The sequence below is a fragment of the Rattus rattus genome, chromosome 1 (genome assembly GCF_011064425.1).
Source record: "Rattus rattus isolate New Zealand chromosome 1, Rrattus_CSIRO_v1, whole genome shotgun sequence".
Lineage (NCBI taxonomy): Eukaryota > Metazoa > Chordata > Mammalia > Rodentia > Muridae > Rattus > Rattus rattus.
In genome coordinates, this window is record NC_046154.1 from 227,979,300 (window position 1) to 227,994,573 (window position 15,274).

Below are 15,274 nucleotides of genomic sequence, written 5' to 3' on the forward strand. Positions count from 1 at the left end.
AGTACAGTCTTTTCAATACGTGAACATGACATAACTAAAAAGGATCATGGAAGAAGTGATGGGATCCTCACCTTATAGCAGAGGCAGTCTGGGAACTCCTCTCCTACCTTGGCCACGGTAGTAAAGAAGAGAGAGGTTCATGCTCACTGCTGCTTGTGCTTTCCCCCATATGGCACTGGCCCAGGCAAGGGAAAGGACAGGCAACCCCTGGCACACTTTGCACTCAATGAGCAATCCAGGGAAAAACTATGACTTACTTCGGCCAAGGAATGCTTAATGTACTATCTTAAAATAACAGAGGGAAACCTTCCCAAAATCTACTTGTGCCCTCAAGCACTGCAACACATTTAATAATTTAAATTATTCCTATTTCAGCACAGTGACTGATTAACTTAGGATTATGTGGCCCTTAAAAACAGTGCATACAAATAAGCATTTTTCATTAGTTACCCTTAAAGAGTTTGAGTTTGAGACATTGTAAATACATTTTGATCATGTTGTTGAAGTTTGGTGGAGATACAAGGGTTGGGGCTGACACCTGGCAGCATCATGTCTTTCCAGAACCGAACTAGGCTGCCTTACAACTGAGAAGCATCATCTGGGAGACTGAAGGCAACAACAGCCTCCCCCTTTGCAATGAGCACAGCTGCCTAATTTCTCTAAGAGATCAGAGCCATAGCCTTCTCTGTAAATCAAGGGAATTCAGATGTTTTGTGCGCGCGCTCTCTCTCTCACTCTCAAGATCTGTCATGATATTTCAAAAGCCCAACAACTGTCTTTGTTAGGGCTTTTACTTCAGTGACAAACCATCTTTATCAAAATCAACTTGAGAAGGAAAGGGTTTATTTCACTTTTATTTCTAGGTAACAGTCCATCACTGAGGGAAGTCAGGACAGGAACATAAGCAGGGAAGGAACCAGGAGGCAGGAGCCGATGCAGAGGCCATGAAGGGGGTGCTGCTTGCTGGCTTACTCCTCATGGCTTGCTAAGCCTGCTTTGTTATATAGAATCCAGGCCACAGCTGAGGGATGGCACTGCTTACATGGGTCTGGGACCTTCCATGTCAATCACTAATTAAGGAAATGCCCTACAGGCTTGTCTAGACTTTAATTGATTGGAGGAACATTCTCAATTGAGGTTCCCTTCTTTCAGATGACTCTAGTTTATATCAAGTTGACATAAAAACCAGCCAGCGTACCACCCAAGCTGCATATAAATAAAAGTACCAATATGACAGAACAACAAAACCCCAGGACTAATGAAACTATAACAGAATGCTTTGATAGACCTGTACAAGGAACAATAAAAGCCTTCTATTGCTTCCTGCTTTCTGTCATCTGTTCTGAACAAATCTAGCAGTTTCTCTGCCTTTAGGTACCGGCTTCACTTGTGATAGGTAATCCCTCTGCATGTATTTCAGTAATAAAACATGACACACCTTCATTTATTTGTTATGTATTTCTATCTGAGTGCAAAGCTCAGATTGCCACTTTGCAAAAACATATAAAATTGTGGTTATACCTTCAGTGTCAAAATTTGCCTCATGGATGGTGCTGCTTCATGACTTTTGGCTTACCAGATACATTTTTGCTTCAGTGCCAAATTATAGTGTAATATTTCAGAAGCTGTTTTAAATAGCAATTAAACTTGGGTGAAGTGATAAAAATATGAACAATCACAGCCAAATACTTACATGCAAGACTGCCACATGACCTCCAGTTGTCATACACTGTAAAATGTACAATTTAGAAATGTTAGAATTATGGAAAAAGTGCATTTCAAAGGCACTGGAGAATAATAAATGAGAGTTTGCTTATCATGAGTCTTGTGACCAATGGATGCCCAACAAATCTCAGGTTCTCTTTTCATAAGGAGTGAAAATATAGTGAGGATCAATAGAGGGTACTGGGGCTGGAGAGAAGGCTCAGCAGGTCAGAGCACTGACTGTTCTTCCAGAGGTCCTGAGTTCAATTCCCAGAAACCACATGGTGCCTCAAAACCATCTGTAATGAGATCTGATGCCCTCTTCTGGTGTGTCTGAAGAGAACGATAGTGTACTCACATACATAACATAAATAAATAATTTGTTTTTTTTTTTAAAAAAAGCTCATATGTCTAAACACATTTATTCAGAGGAAAAAAACAGAGGGCACTGTGGCTGGACCCCATCTTTTAGAAAAGAGATAAAAATGTTGGATTTTAATCTATTTCTGTATGGAGTAAAATTCATATTGTAGGAACTATAAAACCATGACTGGTCTCAGTTGTTGCAAGTTCTATGCTGTTGCTTCTCTTCCAACCACTCGGTGAAAGGGATCTCTTGAACCTGGGCCAAGCCTATTGTGAGTCCTCTCAAGAGAATATGGCAGAGATGGTAATGTAGCAGTTCTAGCCTTACTTCTAGGGAGGCATGGGAAATTGTTTCCCTTTCCTCCTTCAAACATAGCCATATTCAATCAGTCAGCCCAGAAGTACATGGAGAAGCCCACACAGTGGGAAGCAGAGTGTCCCAACTGACAACCACGTTGAGCAATCAGATTGACTGCCCTCCAGTTGGGTTGTGGATCCTCAGCCCCAGGTAATGGAACAGGGAATAGAAGATAAGAGGTCCTTATTAAGTCTTTCCCAATTTTAAAAATTATGCCTGAAGAATAATTCATGTCTGGAGCCTCTGAGATTTGGTGTAGTATGTTATGCAGAAATTAGATAACAACCAAAAAAATGCACTACCTTTGTTAATTTTCAAACTCTTAACAAGCAGGACCCGGAAGTGAACGCAAGTCTTCCCCCGGAAGTGAAACCTTTGTGCAATTACTCTACACACTGGAGTTACTAGGGCTGGACTTAGTGTACAGAGTGATACATTTTAAGAACCTAGAGGCCGGGGTTTGGAAGGTGTGTCTGCTGTGCAAGGATGATAACCTGAGTTGGTAGTCACAGCACTCATGTAAAAGCTGGACGCTGTGGTGTTTGTTTGTTACTGTAGTTTTGCTGTCACAGGTCTGAGGCAGGTGGATTGCTGGAGCCTGGTGGTCAGCTAGTGCAGACGACTGATGAGTTTTAGGTTTAGTAAGATCCTGTCCCCAAAGCTATTCTCACCCTACAGCAGAGTGAAAAGCAATAGGGGAGACACGTGACATTGATTTCTGGCCCCACAATGTACTACATAAGAGACTCCCTGATGCTGTGGTTACCTGCATAAGATTTGGCATGCCCACATAAGCTAAAGAAGGTAAAGAGGGTTATAATGTCCTACCCCTTCCTGAGAGACTTCAGTGGCAACTAAGAGTTCCTCGGGGTGGAGGGTGTCATTATCTTCAGTGGTGTAGCCACTGAAAAATAGCCTATGCTTTAGTAGCTAACCCTGTGCTCATCAGAACAACCCTAATTAACTCAGTGGGTCATACATGAAAACCAACCAACCAACCAAACAAACAAACAAACAAACAAACAAATACCAAAACAGCAACACAATAGAGCGCTTGCCTAGCAAGCACAAGGCCCTGGGTTCGGTCCCCAGCTCCGAAAAAAAAGAAAAGAAAAAAAAAAGTTAAAAAAAAAACAGCAACACAAGGAAAAAAAAATGTGAATGTAGAAGGAAGAATTGCTGGGATGAGAGAAAGGATTTCAGTGGGAGTGGGAAGGGCATAAGAGAGGGGAATGGGGTGTATGTGAAAATGACTACGATCCACTTGCTAAATGTATCAAACTATCGAAGAATGAATGAACAAAACTTTAAGACAGAAAATGCAACCAAGCATCCAAACAGCAACAGAGAAAAGTCTTGGCACATAATGAAGCCTTACATATGAAAGGGCAGAGGAAAAAAGAACAACTGGTTCTCACAGAAATATCTCCTGGTTGTATTTATGTAATTGGTCTTTGAATGACTTCTGTGTTCTGGCCAGGTGAGGTGGTATAGCCCTTCAATATCAGCACTCTGGAGGCAGAGTGGATCTTGGATTACAAGGCCAGCCTGATCTACAAAGCAAGTTCCAGGATAGCCTAGGCTACACAGTGCAACCACCTGCAAAATACCTCAAAAACAAATCCAAACAAACAAAAGCAGAGTTTGGGCTGGAGAGATTACTCAGAGCTTAAGAGCACTTGCTATTCTTCCAAAGGACCAACGTTTGCTTCCCAGAACCCATATAGGCATTTCTCAACCATTTGTAACTCCTGTTCTATGACGTACAATTCTATGGGGTGTAATGCCCACTCTGGTCTCTGTGGGCACTGCATGCACGCATAAATAAACCCATGTAAACACAGACACACACATATATATCTTTAAACAGATATAACATGGTCAAGCTTTTCATCTTAGGTGAAAACTGAAACTAAAGAGAGTTTTTTTTTTTTTTTTAAATCTCAGAAATACATTGAGCATATATACAGGATGTGATGTGTATGTAAGGATGTTACAGAATTGTTTATTTCATCTGTAAATCAGGGGATGGGGAAAGTAATTGAAGTTTACTTAGCATAGGATTCCATGCAAACAACAGTGGTTTCATTACTTTAAGGCTACAGTTCTCATAAATTTATAATTCTCCCCCATGACTGGCTGGCTAATGACACTGCTTATTTCCTCAAGACAAGGCTTTGCAGTGACAGACCAGGGCAAAGTGCAGAACAAAGAACAATGGGAAAAGAGGAAGACAGAGGTCAGGTAGGGCCGGTCCTTGGATAAGAGGTTAAGGAAGGAGGCCAGCACACACTGCAGTTACTATCTGATAGAAAAAATTCTCTGGATACCTTTTTAAAAAATATAGATACTATAATCAAGTTAGATTAATTCAATTTTTCTACATGTGAAAACATATTTCTTATTTCTATCATAAAGTCAACTAATAATTGAATCTGTTTACTTCAAAAGCTCAGTTCTGACAATTTCAAAATCTAAGACAGGTATTGGAAGACCCTAGCACCTGAAGGACAAATTTGGTACACCATAGGCATTGTAAATAAAGTTTTATTGAAACACAGCTGCATGCATCTGTGTTTGTATTGCCTACAGCTGCCTTGAAACTGCAATGGAAGAGTTAAAGATTGGTACAGAACTGTGGCTCTTAAGCTTGAAGTTACTGTTTGCTGCTTTACCAATCAGCGTGCAGACCTCTGATAAAATGCATCCTAACACTGCAGTAGATCTGTTAGAGTGAAAACTTTGAGAAGCCGGCAAATTACAAGGGATACAGTTGTCATATTTTTAAAGCACTATCCTTTCTTCTTCACTCAGAAGTTTTGTGATGTAAGGTAGCAGGAAAGATGTAGCTAGAACCAACGGACAATACCAATTAGTAGTAGCTGGTAGCTGTTTGGACAAGTAGGAACAAATAGGGACAGTCTATGTTTATTTTTTTACAGGTTCGACTTACTGTAAAGAATACATGATATGTATTACAGTAGAATTAACATGCATATTATAAGAATTATAAGAGATTTATTCAGAATCTTAAAACAGTAAGTTGCAATAATCAGGGAAACTCAACTCTTCGAGTGTATTCTCAATATTTCTTAATGAAGTATTCGTTATGTGTCACTGTAATGCGAGACATAACATGGCTGACATGACATGGTGTGTGACATATATATGTCACTAGCCATCCACTAAACAGACTCTCAATAGTCTCTGTTCAATATCCTCTCTTACATCCTTTCTCTAGTTCTTATCTCATCTCTAACAATCCCACTTTCTGCCAAAATCTATTCTTTTTCTCCCTCTTCCTCCTTTTGTACTTTTTTTTAACACAGTGTTTCATGTAGCCCAGGATGATCCTAAATTAGTCTATGCAACCAAGGCTAACTTTATACTCCTGATCCTTTTGTTCCTACCTCCCAAGTACTGGGATCACATCTGTGTGCCCCCAGAAAGGTTTGCTGTAATCTACTTCAAATACCTGCACCTTATTATTATCCTTCAAAATGCTCCTATGACCTTCATATCATCCTAGGCGAATGACTGTGCTGCAGAGGGATTGAGACCTAGCTGAGGACATTTTTGGTTGAAATGTTTGGGAGGAAAATCATGTAACTAATAGTATGAACTATAACATAGAATAAAATACCAGCAGGACAAAAGATTTATCAGATTTCATAAGAGAGAGCTTGCTTACATTTCTTGGTTCTAAAGAGACTGGAACCTGAACCAGGTCTTGAAAGGAAAAAGACATCACACGGAAATAAAGTCTAAGAAGTTATTGCTGAGGCCTATCTACAGTTGGGAGCCTCCTCTAGCTCCTTATTCCTTATGGTAAATTCAAGGCCAACAGGATGTATCTGAGACCCTTGGAATCATGACACACGTCTGCACACTCATAGCTCTGGCCTGATTCTTGCTGGAGTCTTCCTGACTCTGACTTTTGGTCATACTGTGCTTTTGGTCCCCTCACACTTACCCTCATTGTCCATTGTATGAGGTCTAATTTCTCCATGGGCCTAACCATAGGGCTCCATTTCACTACTTGAAGCTTACTAGTTACAACTAATACATAGTTGTGCCACGTCAAGTTCATAGGTCAGGTTCTATAAGTTCTAAATTGTTCTGTGTTCAGGAAACATGTGATCCAAGGACAGGTTCAATATTAAGTTGTTATGATAGCCTAAACACATATCCTTAGGGTGTATTTTTTTTTCAAATTTTATCCTATAGTGGATCAGAAATAAATAGTTCACAGACTTATGGGGATTTGACATACACTTTAAAATATTATTTTAGGGGTTGGGGATTTAGCTCAGTGGTAGAACGCTTGCCTAGGAAGCGCAAGGTCCTGGGTTCGGTCCCCAGCTCCAAAAAAAGAAAAGAAAAAAATATTATTTTAATTTTTAGCTAACAAATAAACTTTTTGGAGAACAATATGGTACTTAGATACATGTATAGTTTGTGGAATGATTAAAGAAAGTTAATTAACATATCAATCACTTTACACCTACCTTTTGTGGTGAAAACTTTAGAGAATACTCTTTAAGCACATCTATCTATTCATTGTTAACTGTGGCCTCCATGCTGTCCAATAGCTCTCCTTCCTCTTGTCTAACTGCGCCTTTCCACCATCATTCTTTTTTCCTTTCTCTAAGTCTTTGGTAATCACTATTGTATGTCTTGACTCACATAAGATTTCACACTCAAGCGAGGCTGTTGGGCCAATCATCTTTTTGGACTTGGCTTACTCTAGTTAGTGTGATGTCCTCTGGTTCTATATATACTATTTCAAAGGCTGAGTAGTAGTTTTTGTAGTAGAAGTACACACCATACATTTTAACCATTCATCCACTGATGGACATTGAGGAACCATTCTTGTTAGCCCACATTTTTATCATGCTACTCTAGATGTACCCGTGTTCATGAACCCTAAAGCACATGTAGTTCATTTTGGGGGCAGAAAATTAGTGGCAGTGGGCCAAATTTAAATGACTAAGAACCGGGAAGTTGCTACTTTTCTGAAAATTAGCAGCAGTAGGATTCTTGTCTCGCATCGCCAATAATAGCCCAGAACTGAGAAAAGGTGTCCTTAAGAGGTCTCTCCTAAGGGATTCACTACTCCATCACACTCCCCACAGAGAGAGAGAGAGAGAGAGAGAGAGAGAGAGAGAGAGAGAGAGAGAGAGAGAGAGAGTGTGTGTAATCTTCTAGGAAATGCATATTGTTTCGTGTTGTTGTTTCATGAGTATACTTCCTTGTTATATGTTTGTCTTGTGCTAACATCTAGATACAAGCTCCTGGAGGGGTGAGTCTACTCTGTCTATTCTTTTAAAAAACATTTTTATTGGATATTTTATGTATTTACATTTCAAATGTTATACCCCCTCCCATCCCTTCTCCCCCCTGCTTCTATGAAGATACTCCCATTCCCACTCACCCACTCCCACCTCAACACCTTGGCATTCCCCTACAATGGGGAAATGAGCTTTCACAGGACCAAGGGCTTCTCCTCCTATTGATGCCAGACAATGCCATCCTCTGCTACATATGTGGCTGGAGACATGGGTCCCTCTTCGACTGGTAATTTAGTCTCCAGGAGCTCTGGGGCATCTGGCTGGCTTTTCTCAACAGGCAGCACAGTGCTATCACAGTTAGCAAGGGTTTTTTAAAGTAAAGGAATGCACAAAGCACAAATAATCTGTTCCATTTAAGTTTCAATGGAAAGCAGAAATCTTATGTCAAATATTTAAAGTAATTTTGATAACACCTTTGGATAGATTTGAAGGCAGCAAATATCTTTGATAACTTCTCAGCCAGAGGTCAAGCTGGGAACCAGAACTGGACTCTGGCTGAGAAGTTATCAAAGGTAGTTCCCCTCTATTGGATGCACACTGGCTTCTAACTGGTTTGACCAGTGAATAATGGAATGATGCTGAGAAACTATAGCCCCAGGTTAGATGAGGACTGGAACTCTCATTTCTCACTAGAAGTCCAACTACCCTGTTGAAGAGACCATATGGAGAAGCCCCGAGAATACAGAGAAGAGAGTCATGGCTTCCATTGATCTCTGCCCACTCAACAGCAGTGATTCTGGACTACCTTGGGTCACCCATGGTATTGGCATGGTACCACCTGGGTACACCTGAAGCCATGTAGAGCTGAAGAGCTTTCCTACTGAACCTTGCCTCAACCTTAAAAATTGTGAGACACACTAAAAAATTGTTAAAGCCACTGTTAGAGGCAATGTATTACAGAATAATGGATAAAGTAGGCAATATTTATCTGAATGATCTCATTAATTATTTTAGAGTTATGGTATATACTGAAAATAATAAAGCTACTTTAGTGTCTTGGTAAATGAGGTAGCTCAAAGATGAAGGGATGAGCTTTGGAATTCTGGGCTTAAAGCTATGTGAATCCATGTCTGTCAGCTGACTCACCATTCCTTCAGGGATGGAAATAATGGGTATCAACGTGATCCCCATATACATATATATACATATATGTATATATGTGTATATTTATACATATATGTATATATACATATAAAATATATTTTGATCATATTCACCTGTTTCTGCCCTACTAACCTGTTCCAGATCTTCTTATCACATTCTTACATTCTTCTCCACACAATTCTTGTTTTCTCTGTTTTAAAGTCCACTGAGTCCAGTCAAAGTTACCCATATACCCACTCAGTGGAGCATGGTTGAGCTATCAAGGGTCACACCCGTTAAAAAAGTGATTCTCCTTCTCTCAGTATTGTCATTAGCTTCTCAGTTAGGGTGGGGACTTGGGAACCTTTCCCCCTTTCATGATGTAATGCTGGCTGACTCCATCTTGTACAGGAGTTAGAGAAGAACTGTAGCTGTTGTCATATTCAGGTGAGCAGTAGGCATGTTATGTGCAGAAGACACTGTTTTACTCCAGAACTCCTTGACCTCTGGCTCTTAGAATCCTTCAACTCCCCTTTACCATTCTCTACACATTCTGCTGCAAACTGGTGGGACCAATAGGAAATAATTATGCCGCTTTTGCATAGAAACTCCATCTAGACTGAGCCTACTTGAAGATCAAAGTCTTCCCCCCAAACAACTTTTCTTTCTTTTCCTCTTTTTGGAGGGGGGTACAGTCACTTTGTAATCACCTTGTCCTTGTTCCAATTGCCTCAGTTGTTCCAAGTGGCTTAGGAAACAGGCTGTGGGAGACGTTTTTATAGATAAGATACATGTTGCAATATCAAGATACGAAGACCTGGGGAACACCTGACTATGATTTTTAAAAGAGCAAAAACAGGAAGTCGAATTTCTTGAAATGATATTGAGATGAGAATAGTAGCTTTGAGCAGTCGGGACACATGGTCAAAGGAAATACATATCTTGATATGCTTATCTTCTCAATTATCTAGTTAAGGTTTGACGCCATGTTGTGAACAAAACAAAGTCAAACCTTTATTGCTTAAACTGATCTCTTGGTGGGGCAGGGGTAGGGTGGAAAGAATAAGAAATAACTACAACAAGAGGGCTGTTATACCAGTGGTGTGGGAAACATGCTGAGAGTAATTCATTATAACCGAGCAGTAGGAAGGGCAATTTAAGCAATGAACATTATTTTGAATATCAAGGAGAATGACAACATTTATGAAAAAGTTTGCTTCAGGCAGATAGGGATGAAAAAAGAGGCAGAGCTGTTTCTGGCATGGAATGAAATCATAAACATGCCTATCAGATATAGCTTAGTCATAAGATGAGTTAACCAAGTGAGAGATGGGGAGAAATGGGGTTGCAGCAACCTGCAACCTAATCTGGTGCTTGGAGTCAGAGCAAGAAGGGACATGTACAGCTGGCCAATGGGCTTATGTTGTTGTTTTCAACCATGTACACACTGCATCAGGAATCTTCTAGAGCCGTGGGTATATCATGGTCACAGCTATGGCTTAGAATCTGTTGAAGCAATTATTTGCTTCTTCCTCCATTGAAGATCAGGACACCATGAAAGCAAGGTCTAAGTCTTCTTTTGCTCAGCACCAGGCACCAGGTTCAACAATGATGTGGTGAATACATCAAATCATTGAGCATTAACTCACAAAAGGACAAATGAAAACCTAAGTCAAAAGGGACAGAGACAGCAGGTAAGAGCAAAGGGTTTTGGCATTTTAACCATTGTCAGTGTAGTAAGAAAGGCCAAGGTACAAGTGCCCCACTGAGGTGTCTAAAATTGCTGACCAGAAGAAAGGAAGTTTTGAAATAAGATGGGGAATAAAAGGAAGAAGATGAGCTTTTTGGAGAGGGGAAGGTGACAATCTGGTATAAGGTATATATAGAAGATGCTCTCAGAGTATCCTGGTGGCACGCTCTTGAAGTCAGGAGGCAGAATAGAGGAGAGGAATGTCAAGAGTGGAAGAGAAACTGAAAGATGTTGGATGTGCCCTGTGTGTCATGGATGTCTCTTATTCAAGCTTTCTCATTCATAAAGAAGAGACAATGAGAAGCTCTGCTACAAGTGACTCTGGATACTTTGATGGACGTATCAGGGAAAGTGGATTTGAAGATGGTCCAGAGCTTTGTGAGAAGTTGTAGTCTCTCTGTGGTAGTGCATCCCTCAATACATCCTGGTATTAGCCGAGCCAAGAGCATGCATATAATGTCCCTGATCCATTCTGTCAAGTCCTCTTCCTTTGATCAGTAGCCTTGGGAATATGTCTAGAGACTAAAGAATCATCTGTCATTCTTAGAGAAATCTTTCTTTCCTTCTATTAAAAGTGACATCTCCCATTTTGGAAGAATGAAGAAATATCGTATGAGAACTTAAAGGTGTGTCCCGTTGCTGGTGTGCTCAAATAAACATGTTCTCTTGTCAGTCAGAGAAGCACTCTTTCCAATAAGAGAAACCCAACCCTTTCACTTCAACATCTGTTTGCTTCTCAGGTTGATACTATCGATTTCAGATGGCATCCAAATTCTATCAGACCTCATTAACCCCAGCCTGATTCCCAGATAGACTTCTGAGCCATGATTCTTCCTGTACCACCTCAGTTTGCCTTGGACACATAGAGTACCTGGAGCTAAAACCATCGCAACACTGTGACATTTTGTAACTTCTAAGGTCCAGTAAGAGATGGTAGGTTGGAACTCAAAGGGTTCTTGACCCAGAAGGCTGATTTGAGAAGTCTGTGATTTGAGTAACCTCAGTTGTCCTGCCGGCATACGCAGGTAGACTTGTTGGTTTCTGTGAGGGAATAGCCCCCATCCTCAAAATGAGCCTCAATCCCAGAGTCCAAGAGGGAGGGACAAAAGCTGAGTTCCTGAGATCAATATGGCTATATCTTTTACCCGTCTCAAGTTCTTTGATGTGATATAAAAGCAATAATGTGCCCGGGAATGAACTCATAAACAGTTATTCGTTTTATAGCATAATAAAAGTGCGGCGAGATTGAGTTGGGAGTTAGGCAAAGAATTGGGCTGCGATAAGAAGACCTGGTTTTCCTTGCCAATTTGCTCATTGTGTCATCTTTTATAAATCATAATGTGGCTCTTGACCCCAGCCAGATTTTTCCATCAGTGCTACATACACAGGACAGCAGCATTCTAAACTGGTAAGAATGACAATGGAAGTGGATAGTGAAGGCTCCCTATGTGCCAGCCTTGTGCTATTATTATTATTATTATTATTATTATTATTATTATTATTATTATTATTATTATTATTATTAATTATCATCATCATTATTATTTTATCTTATATTTTCAGGCAGGCTCTCAACGATGTGGTCCAGCCTTTCCTTGACCTTGTGAACTTCCGGGCCTTAATCTCTTAAGTGCTGGGATCAAAGGCATGCACTTACCATGTCCAGCCAGGCTCTGCTTTGAACTTGGGATATGTTATAGAGGAAAAAGAGCAAAAGAACTTTTAAGTCTAAAGAGCTCTCATTCCTTGAGGTGATACAATCTTAAATAAGAAAATTGCAATGTGTGTAGTAAATAGGTGCTTTTGAATGCCACTGTACTAAGAAGAGATACATAAGGAGCTAAGGTAAATTTGGGGTGATTCACGGTGGCGATGAGTTCGTGGCAGGTTATGGAGAAGCTAGATTTCACTCTGGCTCAATAGCTTCTCTTATTCATCATGGCAAAGAAACAAAACACTGGAATATGCAGTGATAATAAGAATTTAAGAAATGAAGGGGAGAGAGAGTGCATAGAACTTTCAAAGGGGCCACACGATTATCCTCGTTTTCTAACTCCGAGTCCTAAGACCAAAAAAAAAAGTTAAGAGTGGCCAATAATGGGTGGTGTGAGGACAAAGCATAATATTCCATCACTACAACAAAAACCGTAGCTGGGATGCTAGTCACATGGTTTGTTAAAAGATATAGTTAGTTATAGGCCTAGTAGCAATGCCTGTTATAACAGAAATATCTCCTAGGATTCCTGCAGGACAGAGATTTGCTGTCTAAAATGTTAGTTTCAGGATTAAAAAGAGAAGAAAAGAAAAGACAAACAAACAAACCCAAAACAGAAAGAATTTATACAATTTTAAAGCAAAGCCTTTTAATTTTATAGCATGTTACAAAGCTTCAGAGGCTAGCTTCTTGGATAATGAGGCCACCAACCTGCTCTGAGTATCAACACTTAAAAGGTCTGACTTTTCTATTTCATGTTAGAAACCAAGGCTTGTGGCAGAGGTGTGAGTGTCAGTGAACCACTGGCAAAAGTGCTGAGCTCTGTGGGAAACGCTCGCGTTCTTTGATGTTGCTGATTGTTGAGCAAACAGCATTTCTGGCACTAGAACCATCTTGGGTTTCTATCTGTGTCTATCAATCTTTAGTCAATGACATTATCATTGCTTACCTACTACAGCTATTTCTCAACTGAGAACTCAAGAAATGGCAGAGGGTGGGAGACAATATTTAGTGAAATGACCAAAATATAGTGTTGCCTTATGCTTATGTTGGTCATAAAAGCACTCATAGAAGATGTTTTTTTTTTTAATTAGGAAATAGTGAAAGTAGTTTGGACTAGTCTTTTTCCTTTATCAAATACCACACATCTTGAATCCAAATAAGCCACTCTTCCTTCCCTTCTTTTCTTGTCCTTCCTTCCTTTCTTTTGTCCCTCTCGTCCTTCACCAAATGTTGAGTATGCATGTATCAGGTGCTTTACTAGATGGACAAAATTATCAAAAGTAAGACCTCACAGTTCCAGGGAGAGCATCTTGCCTCTGAGTATGAGGCTGGATTTTCTGGTACCTCAAAAAAGTCACTGTGCTAAGTTTATGGAGAATGGGTTCAGATGCTTTTGGGAAAGCCTTGCTGTTAGTACTTCTGGAGGCTGCTGGTGCGAGGAAAGGCTCCAGGAGCAATCTGCAAAGGAGTGGGCTTTGTGCCATACTGGGGGCATCGAGGTCATTAAGCTCACTAACTGCTTGCAGGGGAATAGGGTTAATGGGCCAGAACCTTTCTAGAGCTCAGTGTTTAGGAGTTTAACCAAGTCTCTAAAACAGCATGTTAAGTGATTTGAGGCAGTTTATTTCAATTCAGCAAAACTTTATGAAGGGCCTCCTGAAGAACAGCTGGGCCCAGGTATGTAGGACAACGCTTGAACAATCCCTGTGTTCCAGGAGCCTTCAGCCCAGGGACTGGAGCAGACACAGGCACTGGCCAAGTGCAGTGGTGGATCTTGAACTCTCTAAAATAAAGGTACTGCATAAGTACTTAGGATGGGATGAAGTCCTGAGAAGGACAACAACTTATTTAGAAATGAAATGGCTCAAAGCAAGGGGAGTCTCCAGAATGGCCTTAATCATTTCTTCAGATGTTGCCAGATTTGCTCTCTAGATTCAGAGCTGACTACTTCCTATATGACAGATTCCTGTATATGAAGGTGGGAGACTACAGACTGACCACTTACTGTGTCAGCTTCAGTCTAACATGTTGGTCCATGGTAACTATTTTATATTTATCATCCCATTTAATTCTTAAGCCATTTTTATATAAGCCACTATTGTCCCATTCAATTTCCCGGGGAACTTGAGGAACGAGGAACCAGTCGATTTTCTAGTAAGTATTGTAGCAGTAACTCACAAAATCATAATAACAAAGCCTGTTTATTGAGAGACTTTGTTATTATTGCTACTTTGATGGGCAGAGTATTATCCCGGAACAAGTTATTTATCCTTAGGCATATTAAAGCTTCATGCTGAATATCTTTCAGCAATGGAAATTATGAGAGAATATAGACAAGTAATCACAGTGAAATTTCCAAACCAAAAAAAAATCACCAGGGAGATTCTATTTTTATCACAGAGTCAAGAAAATCCTCCTTACAGATGTTAATACCTACAAACAACCAGAATGGCAAGTTATCTAGAGATGTCCAACAGTGGCAAGTACCACCCGGAAGTAACCAATAGCTGTCTAATTGGACTTAAGGGCCACTCAATAGGAGTGGATTCATGTTCGTTATTATAAACTTAGCCCACTACCCACAGCTGGTGACGTTATGGACTCTAGAAGAGAGACCTCTGTTGTTCCTTCATTAAACCAGTATAGATTATAACTGAATTCTAAATACTTATTCTTAAACCTACAGACAAATGTAGAGTTCTTTGTTTCTCTTGAGCTCTTTCAAGTGTTTCTCTTTGTTTGTTTATTTGTCTCAGCTTTTAATTCATTAATTAATTGGCAGTCGAGATACCATTACAGAAAAATGACAACTGGTCAAAATGCATAGAACTCTGCACTAGCCCCAACTGAAACATTTATAACACAATCCCTATAACAAAGGCTCAGGGAACATGTCAAAAAACTGGGCAGAAAGAGTATAAGAACCAGAGGACAAGGCTGGGACA

At 40.1% G+C, this 15,274-nt stretch overlaps 1 protein-coding gene across 2 annotated transcripts in view; it reads right to left on the reverse strand.

Moving 5' to 3' along the window:
- The window catches only part of LOC116911424 (sterile alpha motif domain-containing protein 12-like), a 242,867-nt gene that overhangs the window by 23,017 nt on the left and 204,576 nt on the right, over positions 1-15,274 (reverse strand). The window contains exon 3 of one of the 2 annotated variants that reach the window (XM_032915401.1): positions 1,694-1,729. The exons of the other annotated variant lie outside the window; for it this stretch is intronic. Coding sequence (XP_032771292.1) covers positions 1,694-1,729 — 36 coding nt within the window. The remainder of the gene's footprint in view (positions 1-1,693; positions 1,730-15,274) is intronic. 2 annotated transcript variants of the gene reach the window in all.